General features: G+C 48.9%; 1 protein-coding gene across 1 annotated transcript in view; it reads left to right on the top strand.

Moving 5' to 3' along the window:
* Positions 1–1,202: 1,202 nt before the first annotated feature.
* GALNT6 (polypeptide N-acetylgalactosaminyltransferase 6) overlaps positions 1,203–20,681 on the top strand; it is a 36,102-nt gene continuing 16,623 nt past the window's right edge. The window contains exons 1-4 of the mRNA XM_043446726.1: positions 1,203–1,340; positions 9,425–9,650; positions 13,241–13,833; positions 16,116–16,288. Coding sequence (XP_043302661.1) covers positions 13,343–13,833; positions 16,116–16,288 — 664 coding nt within the window. The 5' untranslated portion in view covers positions 1,203–1,340; positions 9,425–9,650; positions 13,241–13,342. The remainder of the gene's footprint in view (positions 1,341–9,424; positions 9,651–13,240; positions 13,834–16,115; positions 16,289–20,681) is intronic.

The raw sequence follows: 20,681 nt of genomic DNA, 5'->3' as shown, positions 1-20,681 counted from the left end.
CTCTCCAGAATCCATCCCTGGAGAAGCTCTGACCTCCATCTGAATAGCTCAGTTCTACTGTGGGGTTCCAGATTAGAAAACAAGGTTACTTCTCTCATCCAACTGTTAATCCCCACTGGCTTTCCCTGCTCTTCCCCGTTCATGTCACAACTGCCTTCTTGCTCAGATCTACCCACCCACACCCCTGCCCCCGGGGTCTTATGAACTTAGAAATACAAACTCATTTAAACATCAAGACAAAAGAAAAACAGAATTGGTGGTTGAATTTTCTGCCATAGAACATTTCCAAATTATTGGCTTTTTGGAGTGGTCCTTCTCTATTACTGACACAAGGAGGCAAAAGGACCCAAGGACCCAAAAGAACCCCGGTGAGCAGCCTGAGGGTGGAGGTGGTAATGAGTCAGAGCGTGGGTTTAGGAACTGAACTTACTTATTTGGATTTTAATTCCAGCTCTGACACTACTCGCTCAGTGATTCTCAAAGTTGAGAATGCACCAGAATTACCTGGAGGGCTTATAAAGATACAAATTACTGGGCCCCATCCCCCAAGTTTCGTATTATTTAGGTCTGAGGTGGGACCCGAGAATCTACATTTCTAACAGTTTATCAGATGTGAAGTGAAGTGAAGTGAAGCCGTTGGTCTACTTTGAGCCGCACTCTCCAGCAGTGTGGTCAGCCGCCTTCCGTGTATATTCCGGACAATAATCAGTAGTTATTCGCTGGGGCTAGTGTTTACCTGAGACCCGGCACATGAAGATCTTAGCATTGTTCGTGGCACACAGCAAATTCCCTGCTCTTATTGTTGGATGAAGGGGAGGAATCATTTGGTCAAGACCACTTCTTCCGATGAGAAGCAATCCTGGGACGGAGCCCCAGGGCGCCTCTCTGTCCCGCGGCGTTTCTCTGCTCCCGAGCCTCTTCCTCCAGACTCTGAGCGCTGCGGCCACACGGCCACTGAGCCCGCGCACATGCCGGCGGCTCACGCCTGTCGTCTTTGTGATGGCCGGGACCCTCCAATCTTTATCGACGCCGAGAGCCTGGCCGCGGAGACTGGCCCCCGGAACTTGCTGAGATGTGGAGAAGCCGGAGCAGCCGGGATCCCAGCCGCGGCGGCGGGGGCGGGGTCCATGGGCCGGGGGGCGGCCCCGCAGCAAGCCGGCGTTCCGCCACGCAGAGCAATGCTGGGGAGCTCGGCCCCCGGCACCTGACCCGGGAGGGGCGGGGAGGACGCGCTCCAGCGGTCGTGCAGGGCCCGCCTCGGCCCCGCCCTCCAGGACGTCCCGTCGGGAAACCGGTGAGCTGCACGGCCGCGCGGCTGCGGCTCCGCCCGGGCACCACAGGTAAGAAGCAGAAGCAGCCCGCCACCCTTCTCTGGCCTTAGAACCCAGAGCCCTCCCGCTTCTTGGGACTTCCTGCCGGTCGAGATCGCTTCTCCCAAGTCCTTGTCCCCCATCCACCTCCCCCCTCCGCCGATCTTCTACTACTCCTCTTCCTCGCCACCCCGGACAGCAACACGAAGGGGCAGGGCCGGGCTGGGCCATCCGTCGTGGTGGCCTCTAGCTCCTCCCTCGGTAGGACTCCCTACACCTTCGCGCCTTAAGGTTGAAAGAAAAGCTGGGGTCTCTGGGTCCTGGAGGGGTGGGGTGGGAGCGGTGCAAGCAGCACTGCCTCCGGGACTCTGCAACCTCTGCCCCTCACCCATGCCCTGGCATCCCTTTTGTGCCCCCATCGCCCCGCGCTGAGCCATCCCCCTGTGCTCAGCTGCAGAAAACCTTTCAGAGAGGTTCCCTCCTTCCCGGGGCGGCGCGGCTCCTGAGCAGGAGTGAGCCGGCGAGAGAAACCTCCCGGGTGAGGGCAGCGTCTCAGACATCCTCCCTGTGGAGACTTGGGCCTTTAAAGGGCAGGAACTGTGTGCTCAGTATTGTTGGGAGGGAGTCTGATGGGTGTTCATGACTGTGACTGTCACCGACTTCCTGATTTCCTGTCACTTGTCCCAAACCCCAGGCCAACCGAAAGGAGAAATAGTTTGTTACTTGCCCCCAGAGCCTGTCGTCCCAGACACTGACCTCTGCGGAGGTTAGCACAGGGCTTCTCTGTGTGTGGGGGGATGGTGAGGTGTCAATTTGCCAGCACAGCATAAGACAGATCCCTCTATTAGCCAGCCACCCCATTGCAACATTCACAAGGAGAGTTCTAACACTGCACTCCCAGTGCCCTGCCAGACCTGCAAATGCAGTTTGCAGACACTGCAGGAGGTTAATAACTCTGGACACACCAAAGAACCTGGGGCTTGTGCTCATTTTGCCAGAGATATGTGTACACTGCCCACGCCCCTTTCTCGCGGTGAATGAGCTGTGTCTCTGCCCATTACAGGAAGAGCGAAAAGAATGAGACAGGCAAATGCATGTGATCAATAGCGCAAGCTAACGTGAGGGGTTGGAAATTTACTTTAGTTCAAGTTATCCAGCAGAAGCCAGCATCCTTGCAGATAATTCCTGACCTGTTTCTTAACAGTGCTATTCACTTTAGGCACCCAGAGGTAACAAAACAACTTTCAGGGGCACCAGAGCAGTTAGCAGAGCAGGCCTGTCAATGGGAATGTGGTCTAGAGGTGGTGGAACCACGAATACTGGGCTGCCTGGAAAGCCCTCATCCTTGGTAATCACTGCCCATAGTTAGCAGAACAGCTGACTCCTACCCACGTGGAAAAACTCACGCCTGAAAAGGGAAGCCCTGAGGCATGTCAAAAACTGTCTGAGATCAGAAACATCTCAGCCCCAAATTCAGTTGGGAGAAACCTGAACAAGAGATACGGGCTTGGGCTTAGCCCATATAGCCATTGCCTAGAACAGAAATCAGGAATCAAAGGGACAACTAACCCTAGGGCCAAGGCAGTGGGTATAATGGAGGCGGAGAGCTGGCTGAGCTCTGTCACTAAATTAGCTGTCTAACCTTGGCCAAATCACATAAACACTCCCTGGGTGGGGAACAAGTGAGAAGGTGTATGTGAAAATGCTTTGTCAAAGCTCCAAGCACCAGCCAAGTGCAAGGCAACATGGTGCTATGGTTAAGATAGTGGGCTTTGGAGAGATGTGGGCTTGGGAGCAAATTCTGCCTCTTCCATTTCATAGCTGTGTGTCCTTGGTCAGGTTACTAAACTTGTGTGGGCTTCAGTTTCCTTATATGTAAAATGGAAAAAGACAACTGTGTCTTGCTTTGGTATAGCAAGCAGTGATATTAAAAAAGGTTCTGGTATTGTTCTGAACCTCCTCTGGTTTCATGGACATGTTCTGACATCTCCAGCCCTAGAAGTGAAGCTGAGGTCCAAAGTGGGTTTCTCTGTCCTGGAGGGACCCAGCGGCTGTGCCAAAGATTTGGGTGAACTCTGATCATCATACAGCCCTCTGCTCCTCTCTGGGAAAGCCCAGCATACCCTTTCTCATTTGATGGGAATGAGAGTGAGGGTTTGGATGAATGAGAGGTCAAGTGCAGGGCAGTGCCTGTCTCTGTGTCGGGCTCAAAGCTGTAATTGTGCTGTGTACAAGGCTTGCCCAGCGAACAAGGATGGCCTCAGTCTGGGGAGAAGAAGGACTGTTACAAGACTCTTTTGTGGCACCTGAGAGCCCTGGGAGGTCAGGTTATTCTCCAGTCTCCTGTGCAGCCTGGTCCTCAGCCCTGGGTAGAGATGTGAAGAAACGAAGAAAACTCAATCCTCACCCTCACCTCTGCTGATAGCAGAAAACAAAGAACAGACAGATCAGGGCGTGGAATTAACAACCAGATACCTCAGGATGGAGGGATGCTATAGGAATAGGAAGGTTAGGTGAACCAGTTGGGAAAAGCATACTAGAGGCAGAAGGTTGGGGACCAGGATTTAAAGATTTGAGAAGATGAAAGAAAAGGGGACCTAGGCAGCCCAATGTCTAAACCTGTTGGTTCTCCCTCCCCCATAAAATCTAGTGGGGAAGTCCTATGTGAAGAAACATGGGCCATGAAACTTGGAAACAAATACACCCAATACTAATGGCAGTAAGATGCCCTTTAGTCTGAGAAGGCTTCTTGGAGGAGGGGAGTTTCAGGTAAGAATTAAAGAAAAGAAACATAATTTGCTTTCAGTCCAGTTCAGTCACTCAGTTGTGTCTGACTCTGCGACCCCATGGACTGCAGCACACCAGGCTTCCCTGTCCATCACCAACTCCCCGAGCTTACTCAAACTCAGCTCATGAGTTGAGCTTACTTAATTCATGCTGGTGATACCATCCAACCATCTCATCCTCTGTCATCCCCTTCTCCTCCCACCTTCAATCTTTCCCAGCATCAGGGTCTTTTCTAATGAGTCAGTTCTTTGCATCAGGTGGCCAAAGTGTTGGAGTTTCAGCTTTAGCATCAGCCCTTCCAATGAATATTCAGGACTGATTTTCTTTAGGATGGACTGGTTGGATCTCCTTGCAGTCCAAGAGACTCTCAAGAGTCATCTCCAACAGCTTGGTTCAAAAGCATCAATTCTTTGGCGCTCAGCTTTCTTTATAGTCCAACTCTCACATCCATACATGACTACTGGAAAAAACATAGCTTTGACTAGACGGACCTTTGTTGGCAAAGTAATGTCTTTGCTTTTTGATATGTGGTCTAGGTTGGTCATAGCTTTTCTTCCAAGGAGAAAGTGTCTTTTAATTTCATGGCTGCAGTCACCATCTGCAGCCCAAGAAAATAAAGTTTCTCACTGTTTCCATTGTTTCCCCATCTATTTGCCATGAAGTGAAGAGACTGGGTCCCATGATCTTAGTTTTCTGAATGTTCAGCTTTAAGCCAACTGTTTCACTCTCCTCTTTCACTTTCATCAAGAGGCTCTTTAGTTCTTCGATTTCTGCCATAAGGGTGGTGTTATTTGCATATCAAGGTTATTGATATTTCTCCTGGCAATCTTGATTCCAGTTTGTGCTTCTTCCAGCCCAGCATTTTGCATGATGTACTCTGCATATAAGTTAAATAAACAGGGTGACAATATACAACATTGATGTACTCCTTTCCCGATTTAGAACCAGTCTGTTGTTCCATGTCCAGTTCTAACTGTTGCTTCTTGACCTGCATACAGATTTCTCAGGAGGCAGGTCAGGTGGTCTGGTATTCCCATCTCTTTCAGAATTTTCCACAGTTTGTTGTGATCCACGCAGTCAAAGGCTTTGGCATAGTCAATAAAGCAGAAGTCGATGTTTTTCTGGAACTCTCTTGCTTTTTCGATGATCCAGTGGATGTTGGCTATTTGATCTGCTTAGCAAGAACATAAGGAAAATGCTTTGAAGAGAAAAAGGTAGCCAGTGAGGGTGAGGAGCAAACAGGAAGCAGACTGCCAAGGCCGTGTTTCTGCTACAGTCAAATGGCGGGAAAGGAATATGAATATGGCCCTTCTAGATTGTGAAAGGGAGAGAGAGGCCTGAGCAGAGGAAGCTGGCAGGCAACTTCTGCTGATCCTCCAGATACTGGGTCATAAGAACACAGTCTCAGAGAATGGTTTTGAAAGGGCAGAGGAAGAAGAGGATCCAGGAGGCAGAGAATGAATCAGCAGGAGCGTGCATGGAGTGAGCCTGATGTTGAAACCCATTTAGAAACTCCATGCCTGGGAGTAGAGTAAGGGCAAGAGTAGTTTCCAGGGTTTCGACGCTACTGGCCACAATGGGGAAATTGGGAAGGCTGGCTAGTTTAGGGGGCAGGCCACAGACCCTGAGTTCAGGGTGTGGCATGTCAGGTATCCAGTGGCCCTGGGTAGAAGTCCTACAGCTAGGAGCGCACCATACCTGAAGAGAGAAGAGAAAGCTTCAGTTCTGTCCTCTCCCATCACCTGCCCCTCAACCTGAAGATGAGCGCAAGCCTTCAGGAATACCCCTTCTGTTAAACACCCCCATCCGTCCCTCTCCTCCTGCCAGCTGATGGATGATAAGACTCAGTTCGAGTTTTTTTTCTCCCCTGCCCCCGACCCTGGCTTTCTCTCCAACCCAACCTGATTGTCTCCAGGGTTCCTAAATGATTAGGGAATCCCAGCCTATGCCCACCTAGGGTTCGTCTTCATCCCTAGGTTCTGAGGACTCTCAAGGCTCAGTTTGAAATGGTTACATATCCCTGCCCGACCTGGCAGGACCTGGAGATCCTTTAGTGACAAAAACCTGTGAGCTGGTGAACTTCCTGCTTGGTCAGGTATTATTTTGATTTTTCAGTAACTTTACAAACTTGGACTAGATCAAGAAACATTTGCTGAGCACCTGCTATGTGCCAAGCCTATTCTAGGGACACAGCATGAGTTAAGTTCAATTGGGTTTTTTCCAAAGGAAAAAATCTGTGTTTGGGCAACTAAAGCTTAAAATGTTATGCAAACAAAAGATGAACCTAGATCAGCCCAGGAGAAAACTTGATATACTTGCTACTGAAATAACTTTCAGTGAGTCTTTCAGGGAAAATACAGCCACGTACTGTAGCTCTAGTGTTGAGGGGGAAAGCTGAAGTGTTTTGAAGGTATAATTATGGGGAAAAGTGAAAACCTACCAGCATTCTGTAATCAAAAAGGTCAGAGGTGGGAGGAGGGGTTTGGAGGAGATAATTTGCTACTTTGTTCACAGCACCAGAACAGAGGAAGTGAAATGCAGGTTAGGTTGGTTTTGATAACTGAGAAAGTGCTGCCCGGGGAGAAAAAAGGGAGACTCATTTGTCCAAAACAGCCTCTTGGCCCCCTCCCCACAACCAGTAGCTTGAAATGGACCTGTCGGCTCCCCACCGTGGTGTTAACTCGGTCACACACCTGCTCCTAGTGAGAGTGGTGATAGTCATCACTTTTCAAGAAACCTGTAATTGAGTGATAGCCTGACTAACTTGAGCAAACATCCCTGTTGGTGGTGTTGCCACTGCTAACTTCCTGGCTGCCACATCTCTAGGAGGTGAGCAGCTCCCTAGATAAACAGAAAGAAACTTTGTTATAAATAGGCCACCTGGCCAGCAAGGGCGTGTTCCGGGTGGCTGACCCTGGTTCTCACTAAGGCCAAAACTTTACCTGGGAACTATTTTTGTGGCCATCTTTAAAGCATTGGTGGTCCTAGGTGAGAATTGGAGGAGGGCAAGCCTGGGGAAGGTGGTGGGAGGAGAGGGGAGGGGCTGGGGGGATGGGGAGAGGTTGGAAGTGGGGCGTCTATCAGTGAAATAGGGAGTTTCTGGAACATAGCCCTGCTCTAGGTTCAGGAGACCCAAACTAGTCCCCAAACTCCCCAGGTGACCTCCAAGGGGAAGGTAAAATGGTGGGAACAGAGCAGTGCCTGGGAGTTGAGAGATGGGCATCTGCTCCCAGGAGCCATGAGCTGTGTGACACAATAGAAGTCACCTAACCAAACTGGCCTCGCTGTCAAATAAGAGTACTGGACTCAGAAGGACCTAGTCTACGTGGCTCACTGGTGTGTAGCAACAGACTGTCGTGTAACTCACATGCACAAACACATTCAAAAACATCATTTAGTGAAGCCAGGGCTCACCTCTGTGGCTTTAAATGGGTCATGTTAACCCTATTGGCCTCATCTCATTTAACAAGAGTTTTTGAAGTACCTGCCACATGCAAGCTTTGTGCTAGAACTTTGCAAGCGACAAAAAGCTGAAAACAACCTGCCCTCTCTGGTCCAGTTCACAAAGGTGTGAGAGAGGAGAGACTGTGAAAAGATCAAAGAAGAAGTATAAACAGTTTGCTAAGGGGGGGTGAGGGGCTTCCCAGGTGGCAGTAGAGGTAAAGAACCCACCTGCCAATGCAGGAGACCTGAGAGACGTGGGATCATAAGATGTGAAACATAAGAGAATCGGGTTCGATCCCTAGGTCGGGAAGATCCCCTGGAGGAGGGCATGGGCAACTCACTCCAGTATTCTTGCCTGGAGAATTCCATGGGCAGAGGAGCCTGGTGGGCTACAGTCCATGGGGTCACACAGAGTCAGACAGGACTGGAGCGACTTAGCACACACACAAGCGGGTGAGACTAGAGATAGAAATTCTGCAAGAGACTAGGAAGGTTTATTGGAGGAAACTAGGCTGTAAAATGGAGGAATTAGACTGTATCACTGGCTTTTTGACTGGACCTGGGGAAGGTGGTGGGAGGAGGGGGGAGGGGATGGGGGGATGGGTAGAAGTTGGAAGGGGGGCATTTTACAAGAAAACTTAGTATCTTCTTATGTGTGACAGGGTATCTCAAAAGTCTCAGGAAAGCTTTGTTGTGTGGGATCTTAGTTCTCCCACCAGGGATTGAACCCTGGCCACAGCAGAAAAAGCGCTGAGTCCTAACCACTGGACCACCAGGGAATTCCCTTTAGGAAAATTTTATACTTTAGTCGCCTAAGAGGTATGAATTTTACAAACTAACAAAAAACATCATTTGAAAATGTGATTCCTTTCACCTATGTGAATTTTGAATAACAACTTTTCATTTTAATTTTGTATCAGGAAATGTTTATCATCTTCAACAGATGGAGACAGACATTAAAATAATAATTTATTATTCAAAATTCATAGAAACGAGGTGAAAGAAATTTAAACTTTCAAATGATGTTCTTTGTAAGTCTGTGGCATTTATACTTCCAAAGTTATTAAAGCATAAGATTATACTAGGACTTTTGGTACACTTACTCTATATATGTATGTGTAATAACCAAAATGAAATTTTAACAAAACAATACTTACCCATATTACCTGTGATGTAGTTTTTTTTTTTTGCTCTAGTCTAATCTGATCTTTTAAATAATTTTTTTCCATGCTGATTTGCAACACTTTAAATGTATTTCACAATCCTATTATGAGTTGCAATCAACGGTTTGATAGACATTGGACTGGGTGAAGCCTCAGTTCCCTTATACCAGTGACAAAAGGTAAATTTGTATTCTGACTAATGAGGCCAGGAAAACAGGTCCAGTTTGTTCAGTCTAAGGAAATGTTCCCAGAATAAGAGGATTTCTGGTATCATCTCAGTACTAAAATCAAGATGGTCTGATGTTGCAATCCCAAGGGTGGCTGGAGAAAAAAGAGTTGGGAATGAAAGTTTAGCAGCAGCAGGAGGGAATGAGTGGTTGAGGGCCTTGGGCATACTTGCCAATGGACCTCTTGGCCAGCCAGAAGGTGAGCGAGCTACACTGCGGGGAGGACCATGTGAAGCCCTGCTCTTGCCTAAGGACTGTGTGCAGTAGGGGTTGTTTCTCCCCCAAGTCTGGTGCCCTCCCTGACCTTGCCAGCCACACTTCTGGTAATCGTCTCCTACGCAGAGAGCAGGAATCCTTAAAGACAAAGTCTTCTGACTTACACTGGACTTTGTGTCCCTTCGAAGAGACTCTTTCCCATCACCCGCATGCCAAGCAAACAAACCAGAGTCCCTTTACTGCCAAGGCTAATCACAGGTGTCTTGTTTCATTTCAGGATGTGGTTAGTACCTTGAGGAACTGCAAGCACCAGAGAGAAAGCCTCAGACAGCCAGGCTGGATTGAGAGAGCAGATGCCTGGGGAGAGCTCAGTTTAACCCCAAGTCTCTCTTTAGGAGGGAACAAAGGAACAAAGGTGAATCGCACTGCGATGTCAAGACGAGGGAGTTGGAGTGACCTGGGTGATTCTGAGTGAGTCAGTCAGGGAGGCCTTCCTGGAGGAGGTGAGTCTTAAGCACTTGGCAGTAGCTGATAACTAAGCTTTGTAGGAGGCATATGTCATTTTATTGTGCTTTACTTTGTCTTGCTTCACAGATACTGCATTTTTTACAAATTGAAGGTTTGTGGCAACCCTATATCCAGCAAATCTATTGCTGAAATTTTTCCGGAAGTGTTATTTTTTAATTAAAGTATATACTTTCTTTTTTTTTTTTACATAATGCTATTGCACACTTAATAGACTACAATATGGTATAAACATAACTTTTCTATATCCTGGGAAACCAAAAAATCGCGTGACCCACTTTCTTGCTGTGGTCTGGAACTGACTGCATAGCAACTCCCAGGTTATGCCTGTACCATGCCTTTGTTTCTAACTGTGCTCCCTCTTTCTTGTTGGAGCGGAAGGTAGACAGACAAAGTGTCAGGGAGATGCCACGTTCAGATGGTTCAACACTATTGTAGCAAACACTTCCCCATTCTGCGGCCCTTGGTCTGTGCTTAGCTGGGGCAGTTGCAGAATCGATGAGATGTCAAAGTCAGGCATCAATCAGCCCAGCAACCCCTAGATAGGACACCGCCTCTACATTGAATTTCCATTTCCTCCTTGAAGCCTTCTTCAAGCCCACGGGCTATTGTTCTTGTCTGTGCTCTTAGTTCAAATTGTGTTACTTTTTGAATAGATAATGTTGTCAGGGTTCAAAGTGCAAAAGGGTATTCAGAGATAGATTTTTTTCCTGCTCCTATTCCCTCCTGGGACTGGTGCTCCCCGAACCCAGTTCTTGTTCTCCAACTAGATTTTAAAATCTGGTGGGGAAGGAGGCATCTCCCACCTCTCTGTGTCCCTCTGTGTCCCAGCTGGAGTGGACTGTTTCACCTCACCACCCAGGGGCGTTCCCCTGGCACCACACCCTCCCTCCTCATCCGCACTGCTGCTATCTTGGGTCAGACCACCCCCTAGTTCCTCTTAACTGGTCACCCAGCTGCCAGTCAGGTGCATCTCCTAGACGCCCTCCACCAGCTGTCACACTCCTCCTCTTGTAATGCTGGGCTCCCACTAATCTTTACTGCTCCCCATGCCTCCGGTCAAGGGCAAGCTCTTTGCTTTGATGACTTGATTTCAAGCCACCTCTCCAGACCCATCACCTGCTCCTCCCATCAGGCTTCATCCTCCCACCAAACCAAATTCCTTGGAGTTCTCTGATGGATCATGCTGTCTCCTGCATCTCGGGCTTTCTATATGTTGTTCCCTCTGCCTGACATGTGCTCACGTCACCAGCCAACTCCTCCTTGTGGGTTAGGGCTCAGCCCAAGTTTCTCTCCAGAGGGACTTCACAAGCATCACCCTCCCCTACTCAGTGAGTTTACTGCATCCTCTCTCCCTCTGCCCCCGAGGCTGCCTCTCTCAGGCTGGGTGCCTCTGCTTAAAATTTGACTCCCGCAATTGACTGTACTCTCCTTGAAGGCTGGGCTCTCTGCGTAAGAAGACGATTACCAGAAGTGTGGCTGGCAAGGTCGAGGAGGTCACCAGACTTGGGGGAGAAACAGCCCCTACTGCACACAGTCCTTTGTCAAGAACAGGACTTCACATGGTCCTCCCTGCAGTGTAGCTTGCTCACCTTCTGGCTGGCCACCATCTGGCAGAGTATCTGGCATAAAGCAGGAATTCACTCAATACTGGCAGAATCAACAAAGCTCCTCTATCTCCCAGACAATACCTAATATAAAATAGATGCTCAAAAAGATTTAATCTTATTCAATTTTTGATGGTGCTGCTGAATCTTTTTTTTTTTTTTTTTACAAAAAGCACTATATACAGCAGGCACTTGAAATGTTTCTCTTTAACATATTTGTGTGAAGTAGGTGCTTAGGTATATTTGCTGTATACAGTAGGTACTCAGCACATGCTTGCTATGTACATGGTAGGCTTTCAGTATGTGGCTGCGTAGAGGCAGAAATTCAGTGTGCTTGCTACATACAAAGGTGCTTGCTTCATGCTTGCTGTTTACAGGAGGTGCGCAGTTTCAGCTTCCTATGCATAGCAGATACTTTGTGTCTGTTTGCTATATGCATGAATCTGAGGTTTTAAAAGAGAACATCTCCCCCCCCCTGCCCAAAGTGACCCCTGTTCCCACTTCACATCATGACAGCCACCTGTGCCCCAAGTGGATCCGAGTGACTCCAAATACCAGGCTTCTCCATAGGCAGCAGCTTGTGTGTTTAACAACACAGCTCCACTGAAGTTCTTTTTAAGACAGAGTAATGAGTGTGGCTTTGGCCAAAGACCGGGTGCCTGAGGATAATTTCTGGGAAACTGAGCAGGGATTTATTAGTGACAATCATAGAAATAATTGAGGGCTCCGTCTGTGCCAGACACTCAGCTGAGTATTTTATATACATTATTTCTGATTTAATCCTCACATCCCCTGTGGGTTAGTTACTAGTCACCCCCACTTTATAGATGAGGAAGTTGAGGCTTAGAGAGATTAAGTCATGTGCCCGAGGGTCACACAGCTGCTACTGATAAAAACTAACACTTTCTGAGCATTGACTGGGTGCAGAGACTGCTAAGCTTTTTCCAGGAATTATTTCATTGAACTTAATCCTTACAACAAACAACTCTAGGAGGTAGGTGCTATTATTGTTAGAAGCTGCAGATCTAGAATTTGTGCGCAGGTCTGTTGCCACCAACATCTAGTGCTTACCCCATGAGTCTTATACTTGCAGAACTGTCTACAGAAAGTTTTGCAAACACTCTTCCTCTGAGCCTGGTACCACATATATGAGGATGGATGCTCAGGGCCATGGTCCTGCCTGGAAGGTGCTGTCATTAGAATCTTAGATTTTAAAATTGTTTTTAATTTTTTTATTAAATATGAATAGATACAGAAAATATTGATAAAATGTGCATAGGGTATAAAGAATAGCAGTGCTGCCAGAAGCCACCATTCACTTTAAAAAAAAAGCTTATTTTGAAGTCCCCCATGTACCTTTATTCCCATGTCTTTCCTCCCTCTTCAGAAACTTCTTTTTTTTTTTTTTCGCTCAACCTTGCATCTGTGTTGTGGCATATAGAAATGGTTCATTCGTTGTCATGGTTGTGCAGTCCATGTGCTGTGGATATTTCACACTGTTTATTCATTATAATGCTGATAGACATTAGGATTATTTCTAATTTTTGCCTTTTTTGTGGGTACTGCTAGAAATGTTCTTGTGCATGCCTTTGGTCATATGTTTATCTGAGATGTAAAACCAGGAGAGGAATTGCAGGGGTCATAAGGTGTGAACATTTTAAATTTTTCTAGAAAATGCCAAATTGTTTCAAAAAGTGGTTACATTGATTAAATTTCTTCATGTAGCATTTCAAGTTTCCAGTTTTTCTAGGTCCATGAACCTCAGAATCTTAGGGCAGGAAAGAAACAGGGTCCATTCTCCTTCTTATCTGGATGGAGACAGTTTAGGTGCAGGCAAGTAACGTGATTGGACTAAGGTGATGTCACCATTCAGCAGCACAGCCTGGACGAGAACCTGCAAATCCCGACTCCCTTCCTCCACCTGCCTTGGCTCATTTCTCTCTCTCATCCTTCCTTCTCAGGCTGAGGCCCCAGGGTGTGGCCACCACGACACCTCGTGCTGTTTCCAGGGCCAGGCGCAGCAGTCGGAGCTGACTCAGCCGGGTCCTCATCAGTTCCGGAGGATGAGGCTGCTCCGCAGACGCCACATGACCGTGCGCCTGGTCATGGTGGGCAGCGCCTTCGTGTTCTTCCTCTTCATCCTGCAGAGGGACGTGAGTGGCAGGGAGCAGGCCACAGAGAAGCCTTGGCTGAGGTCCTTGGTGAGCCAGAAGGACCACGTCCTGGACCTCATGCTGGGGGCCGTGCACAACCTCAGGGACTCCATGCCCAAGTTCCAGATCAGGGCTCCGGAGCCCCAGCAGACACTGGCCTCCTCCAACCAGTCCTGCCTCCCAGGGTTCTACACCCCAACTGAACTGAAGCCATTCTGGGAACGGCCGCCACAGGACCCCAATGGCCCTGGGGCGGATGGGAAAGCATTTCAGAAGAAAGAGTGGACACCCCAGGAGACCCAGGAAAAGGAAGAGGGCTATAAGAAGCACTGCTTCAATGCCTTTGCCAGTGACCGCATCTCCCTGCAGAGGACCCTGGGGCCAGACACCCGACCCCCTGAGTAAGTAGCACCGTATCCCAGGATGAGGCCAGGATTCTGCCAAAGGCGTGGCTGGTATGTCCACAGCCAATGTAAAGGGCTGACATGGATTTTATTTTATATCAATATTTATTTATTTATTTGGCTGCATCGGGTCTTTGTTGTGGCACTCCAGCTCAGCAGTTGTGGCATATGGGCTTGGTTGCCCTGAGGCATGTGGGATCTTAGTTCCCCAACCAGGGATCAAACCTGCATCCCCTGCATTGGAAGGTAAATTCTTGACCACTGCACCACCAGGAATGTCTCTGATAGGGATTTTAGAGTGTGGGCAAGGGTTTCCTCTAAGCCCTCCTTTCTTTTCCTGATCCATTGTCGTTATCCTAGGGATTGGGATTCAAGGGCATCATGGTCAGGCCAGAGTCTCAGGGAAACCTGTGAGAGAGAAAAACAGTTGTGAAGGTGACAGGATACAGAAAAAGGAACTCCTGATGGGGACCACGGCGGGCCAAGGGGTGACTAGGAGTGCCTGACTGCAGCCCACAGATTTGGGGGCCTTGCCCTCTGCCGAGAGGCTAGAGACTGCAGGACTCTGCCGCTGAGCTCCTAACAAGGGACATTTCCCGAAAACGGCCCTGGTGGTCAGGATTACTGCTCACCTCCTGGTTTCTTTCAGTGAAGACTCAGGGCCATGAACTCATTCCAACCAATTATTTGAACCTGTTTGTACTTTCAGTCCTGGGCAGTGAACCAGCTCTTAGATCTTTGAGTTGTGGCCACTTCAGTCTGTGTTCTTACTGGCCTCCCGTCAAAGGTTTTGTGTCTTTCTCGTGTAGACTTTGTCATTCCCAACTCAAGAGGAATACCGTTTTTGGCCTTTTCTCATATGGCAGTTAGGGACTTCCCCAGTGGCTCAGCCATAAAGAATCTGTCTGCAGTGCAAGAGATGCAGGAGGCCTGGGTTCCATCCTTGGGTCAGGAAGATCTGCTGGAGGAAGAAATGGAAACCCAGTCCAGTATTCTTTCCTGGAGAATCCCATCGACAGAGGTGGGCTACAGTCCATGGGGTTGCAATGACTAGGATGCGACTGAGTGTTCATGCCCACACATGGCAGTTTCCATTCTAGGTTCATGATTCTTTAGGGCTGTGAACCTGGAGTCCCTCAGACTTGGACCAAGTATTAGAGGCGTAGAACATGGAGCAATCCTGAGTTACCAGAACTCCTCACAGGGAAGGGCAGTGGGCCTGAGGGCAGCCAGTGGAGGAGGTCTGGAAGTCTTCTCTGGAGGGCCCCTGAGAAATCTCTCTGACCTGCAGAGGGGGTTTAAAAAAGGCATTTAGAGACTTCCCTGGTGGTCTAGTGGCTGAGACTCCCCACTCCCAATGTAGGGGGACCGGGTTCAATCCCTGGTCAGGGAACTAGATCCCACATTCCGCAACTAAGATTAAAGATCCTGCATGTTGCACCTTAGACCCAGTGCAGCCAAATAAATAAATAAGTACTTTTTTAAAAGAAAGAAAGGGAGTTAGGCTGCACAATTCCTTGAGATCCAGCATTGACACATTCCCACCCCCTCCTGAGATGGTGTTTCGGGGAGGGAGCAGTGCAACCTAGGGCCCCAGAGTGGTTGGAGTGGATGAGGATAGAGACAAGTCACAGGAAAATGTTAGTGATGATAGTATCGAATTACAGGGAATTCGTGAGGAAACGGGTTTGAGTGGAACCGTTCACTGTAAAGAGTAAAGTCTTTCCCTTTCATTGAATATGGAATTTGTAGTCACTTTTTCCAGATGTCAGAGTTGCCCTTTGTTACTTTCCCTCTGGGACCTCAGGTGGGGGAAATAGGTTTGGGGTTTTTTTGGTCGGGGGGGATTGTTTGCTTTTTGCTGTGCTGGGTCTTAGTTGCTATACACAGGATCTTTGATCTTAGTTGTGGTATGAGGGATATTTCAGTTATGGCATGCAAACTCTTAGTTGCAGCATGTGCAGTCTAGTTCCGCGACAAGAGATCGAACCCAAGCCCCCTGCATTGGGAGTACAGAGTCTTAGCCACTGGACCACCAGGGAAGTCCCGGGAGACAGGTTTTGTAGTGGGTTGGTTAGCACCTGTGCAGAGGCTCAGAGTAGGTGGCAAATAGTGGATAAGCTGGAAAAAGCGTGCCGCTATTCCCAGCTCCAAAGGGGACTGTAGGCTGGGGCTTCCGAGGAGCAGAGGATGCTTATAGGAATCTGTGGCCAGAGCCCTCCCCGCCCCTGGAACTACCGGGGACCCGGAGAACTGTATCTGCACTTTCGTCCGTGCAGGTGTGTCGACCAGAAGTTCCGGCGCTGCCCCCCGCTGCCTGCCACCAGCGTCATCATTGTGTTCCACAACGAGGCCTGGTCCACGCTGCTGCGGACCGTGTACAGCGTCCTACACACCACCCCTGCCATCCTGCTGAAGGAGATCATTCTGGTGGATGATGCCAGCACGGACGGTGAGGCTGGGGGCCCCCGAGGAGGGGCCTGGGGTCTCCCCCGGTACTCTGAGGAAAGAGGGCCTGCTGGTGCTCCCAAGGGAGCAGACACTGCCTCGTGGCCTGTTGTGTGGCATCACAGCTCATCATAAAGGTCAGGAGCAGGAAGAAGGCAGGTGGGTGCCACATTCCTGAACTTGATTTGCATTTGATCCCTAAAGCTCCAAAAGCTTAAGTGTTCTGGCCTCAAGGATTCCCTTAGAGTTGCCAAGCCCAACCCCAATTCAGAAATGCAGAAGGTGGGGATGGGCCTTCCCCTGTTTCCCACCTACTGGACCATTCTTTTGCTCTTAAAGATTCCATCTCAGAAGCCCTTCGCTGTAGTTGGTAATAGGCAAGTGAGTTTGCTCACCAAACTTCCACAGTTCAAAGCATTTCCACAAACATCTACTGAGTTATTTGCGCCAGGTGCTGCCTTAGGCATAGGAGATGAAATGACAAATTAGACAGATCTCATCTCGAGGGGGCTAACAGCCCTCATAGTCATATGACTGCTTACAGCACCAACCGTAGTGGTGTGACCTGGAACACACCCTAGCAGACATGAGAGAACAAGGCCTTGAGAGTTCAACACCCAGGACCTCAAATCCTAGCTCTGACTTTTCCTAGCTCTGTGACCTTGGGCAAGATACTTAGCCTCTCTGAACTTCCATCCTCACTTTTTTTGTTGTTTTTTTTGAATATTTACTTATTTGCCTGTGCCGGCTCTTGGTTGTGGCGTGCGGATCTTTAGTTGCAGCATGTCGGGTCTAGTTCCCTGATCAGGGATCAAACCTAGGACCCCTACATTTGGAGTGTGGAGTCTTAACCACTGGACCACCAGGGAAGTCCTTCAGTCCCTTCTTCTGAAAATGAAGATAATTGACTCCCTTGCAAGGTGGACAAGGGATCAGAGATAGATGGTAAATGAGATGGCCCATGTGCTGTGGAGTACTTAGTCTCCAGTAAGAGCTCCATATGCATTAGTTCCATTTTATCCTTTGTATGGGAGCAGGGCACTGTGGGAGATGTTATTTCTGTGTGGCCTGGCTGAGACGTCCACGTTGGATTAGAGCTGCACCTGAAAGCCTGAGTATCCAGGGAGAGAAGAGGTGTTACAGGGCAGCCCCAGAAGAGAGAACAGCATCAGCAGAGCTTCACAAACATTCGTGTTTGTGCTGTGGGAAATGACACTAAAAAGATGTTGAATGAAATCCTTGTGTGCATGCTAAGTCGCTTCAGTCATGTCCGACTCTTTTCGACCTCATGGACTATAGCCCACCAGGCTCCTCTGTCCAAGGGATTCTCCAGGCAAGAATACTGGAGTGGGTTGCCATGCCCTCCTTCAGGGTATCTTCCCGACCCAGGGATCAAACCTGCTTCTCGTATGTCTGCAGCACTGGCAGGCAGGTTCTTTACCACTAGCGCCTCCTGGGAAGCCTGAATGAAATCCACACCATGCTAAAAGTATTTGAGGGGAAGAAAATGAATCATTGAAGGTGCTTAAGCTGGAGAGTGACCTCGTCTCAGAAAGGTGGCAGCTTTGGGGAGGGTGATTGTCAGGAAGAGAAGCAGAGGACCTGAGTCCAGAGAGGAAGTCCTTACAGTCACTCAAGCATGGGATGCCGGGGCCAGAACTAGAAAAGGACTTGTAGGACCCCTGCAGCAGTAGACTGGGGTCCTCTAGGAGCTGCGCCTTCCTCCCAGGTGGCAAGTGGGGTCTGGGCTCTCCCAGTTTGGCTTCCTATGCCTGTGCTCCCATATTGAGGGCAGGAACCATAGTGGTTCCTCCAGCGGCCCAGCTGCTGAAGTACCTTTTCCCACCCCCAGCCCCCTCCTGCCCTCTGGGAAAGAGGACTAGAGCCAGGGTGGACAGAGGGAAGAGGCGCCGCGTATGGGCTCTATGAGCCCATTTTCTCTGGGAGCTCCCACTTTCCTGGGAAGGGCAGACAAGTATCAGAGGTGCGTGAAAGGGTCTGGTGGACAGGGAGCAGAGAGATGAGCTTGTGGAAAGGGAGGGGCTGAGAGTCTGGCAGAGAGGGTTGGGACTTGGGAGTGGCCTCCGGGGAGTCTTAGGAGCAACAGAATGGTTGTGAGGAATAGGAACCAGTGTATCCATTGCCCTCCAGCTCGAACTGGGCTCTCTAGTAACCTTTATTCCCACAAACCCGAGTGGCCCATCCCTCAGAAGTTTCTCCCCTTGAATCACATGTGGTGGAGTTTTCTAAACTGTCTCAGCTTGTCACTCAGAATTGTGTAAGTAAAAGGCACGCTGCCCAACTGGGTGACTCCTCGGACCAGGCCAGTCAATGACGTAGTGCCAGGCTGGTACGGGCAGTTTCAAAAGGGCAGAGTGGCCTGTGCCTAATAGGGGGGCTTGGCAGTAGCCGCCCCAAAGAACCTGCCCCTCTCAAGTCACCAGACGTGTTCCCATTCCTTCTGGTGGCCTCTCCCTTGTTGCCCTGGACTGTCTCATAGAGCCGAGTCCAGCATCTCAGAATCACCTGTCTGAAAAACCAGAACCAGCCATTCCTATTTTCCTGGGTCCTGGCCTCCTTTGACAATCTGTTAAAAGCTATGCCCTTCTCTCTAGAGGGCTTCCCAGGTGGCTCAGTAGTAAGGAATCTTCCTGCCATGTGAGAGTCACAGGGGATGCGGGTTTGATCCCTGGGTTAGGAAAATCCTCTGGAGGAGGGCATGGCAACCGACTCCAGTATTCTTGCCTGGTAAATCCCATGAACAGTGGAGCCTGAAGGGCTGCTGTCCATGGGGGTCTCAAAGAGTCAGACACGACTGAAGTGACTAAGGACGCAGGCACTCCCTAGAATAGCACACAGCTGCCACAAGTGTGCACACACCCACGTTTGTGCATGTGATTTCAAGGAATTTGTGAACCCCAGGATAAACCACCCTACCTTGAGGGCTTTGAGACTTTAGAGAGACTTTTGGCAAAGAAAGAAAAATATCCTCAGATCCATGGTAATCTCTGAAGCCATGGCCGGATAAAGTTCCCCACACGACTGACCGTTTGATCAGATTAACTGGCTCTCATTTCACACACACGAGGGCTGTGTCTGTGCTGAAATTCAATGTCCAGGCTCTCTGTCCTCCTGTCCAGGTGCCCAGCAGCATGGTTTGAGCACAAGTGTACAGGCATTTGATACTGGGGGGCAGGTATCAGAAAGAACTCTGGAGCCAGGCTGAAGAACTTTTTCTTTTCCTACCTCACAGTCCTTTCCCAGGCACAGGCTTCCCTCCTGCATGGCCAGGTCAGCACCTGAGGTCCACCCTTGATCCGGCATGTTTCACAAGCTCCCAAAAACTGGCCTTCCCACGCCTGTCAATCCACCGTGCTCCCAACTGGGCCTCCCCTTGTCCGAAGCCCTGCCCTGCCCCAGGTCGGAAGGCTGAGGCAGAGAACCTATGCCGCCCTCCTGTGGGAATTCACTGAATGAGGGGGAGGAATTCAGACACTTAGCAGGGACCCAGAGAGCTGAGCAGAAATAAGACCAGGATGACTGCAGAGATGTGAGCAAGGAGGCAGAAACAGCACTGGTGCAAACAGTTTACAAAGGTGAACAGAGCTGAATCACAAGACCTTGGTAAGCAGTAGTCAGTGTTTGGATTTTTAGGGGGTGTATGGTAAAATATACATAAAATTTACCATCTTAACCATTTTTAAGTGTTCCATTCAATGGCATTAAATACATTCTCGTCGTGAAACCATCGCCAGAACTCTTTCATCTTCCCAAACTGAAACTCTGCGCCCATTAAACAATAACTCCCTATTCCCTGCACCCCAGCCCTCGGCAACCGCCACTCCACTTTCGGTCTAGGAATTTGACTACTCTTGATATCTTGTATAAGTGGAATCATGCAGTTACCTTTTGTGTCTGACTTATTTCACTAAGCATAACATCTTCGAGGTTCATCCATGTTGTGATGTGTCAGAATTTGCTTCCTTTTTAAGACTGGAGAAGGGCACGACAAGTCCACTCCAGTATTCTTGCCTGGAGAATCCCATGGACAGAGGAGCCTGGTGGGCTACAGTCCATGGGATCTCAAAGAGTCAGACACGACTGAAGCGGCTGAGCACGCACAGAGCACACATGTGTGTCACTGTTAGTATAGTTCACATTTGTTATTCATTCATTCACCCATGGAGATTTGGATTGTTGCCACATGTTTGGCTATTGTGAATAATAGCCAAAATATTGCTATCCACATGGATATACAAATACTTGTTTGTGTCTCTGATCTCTATTATTTTATTAAATACCCAGAAATGGAATTGTTGTATCATATGGTAGTTCTTTGTTTAATTTTTTGAGGAGGTGTCATACTGTTTAGATTAATTTTTTTGGTGGCACCCTGA

This window comes from Cervus canadensis, chromosome 25 (assembly GCF_019320065.1).
Source record: "Cervus canadensis isolate Bull #8, Minnesota chromosome 25, ASM1932006v1, whole genome shotgun sequence".
NCBI lineage: Eukaryota > Metazoa > Chordata > Mammalia > Artiodactyla > Cervidae > Cervus > Cervus canadensis.
This window is presented reverse-complemented; position numbering and strand designations above follow the sequence as displayed.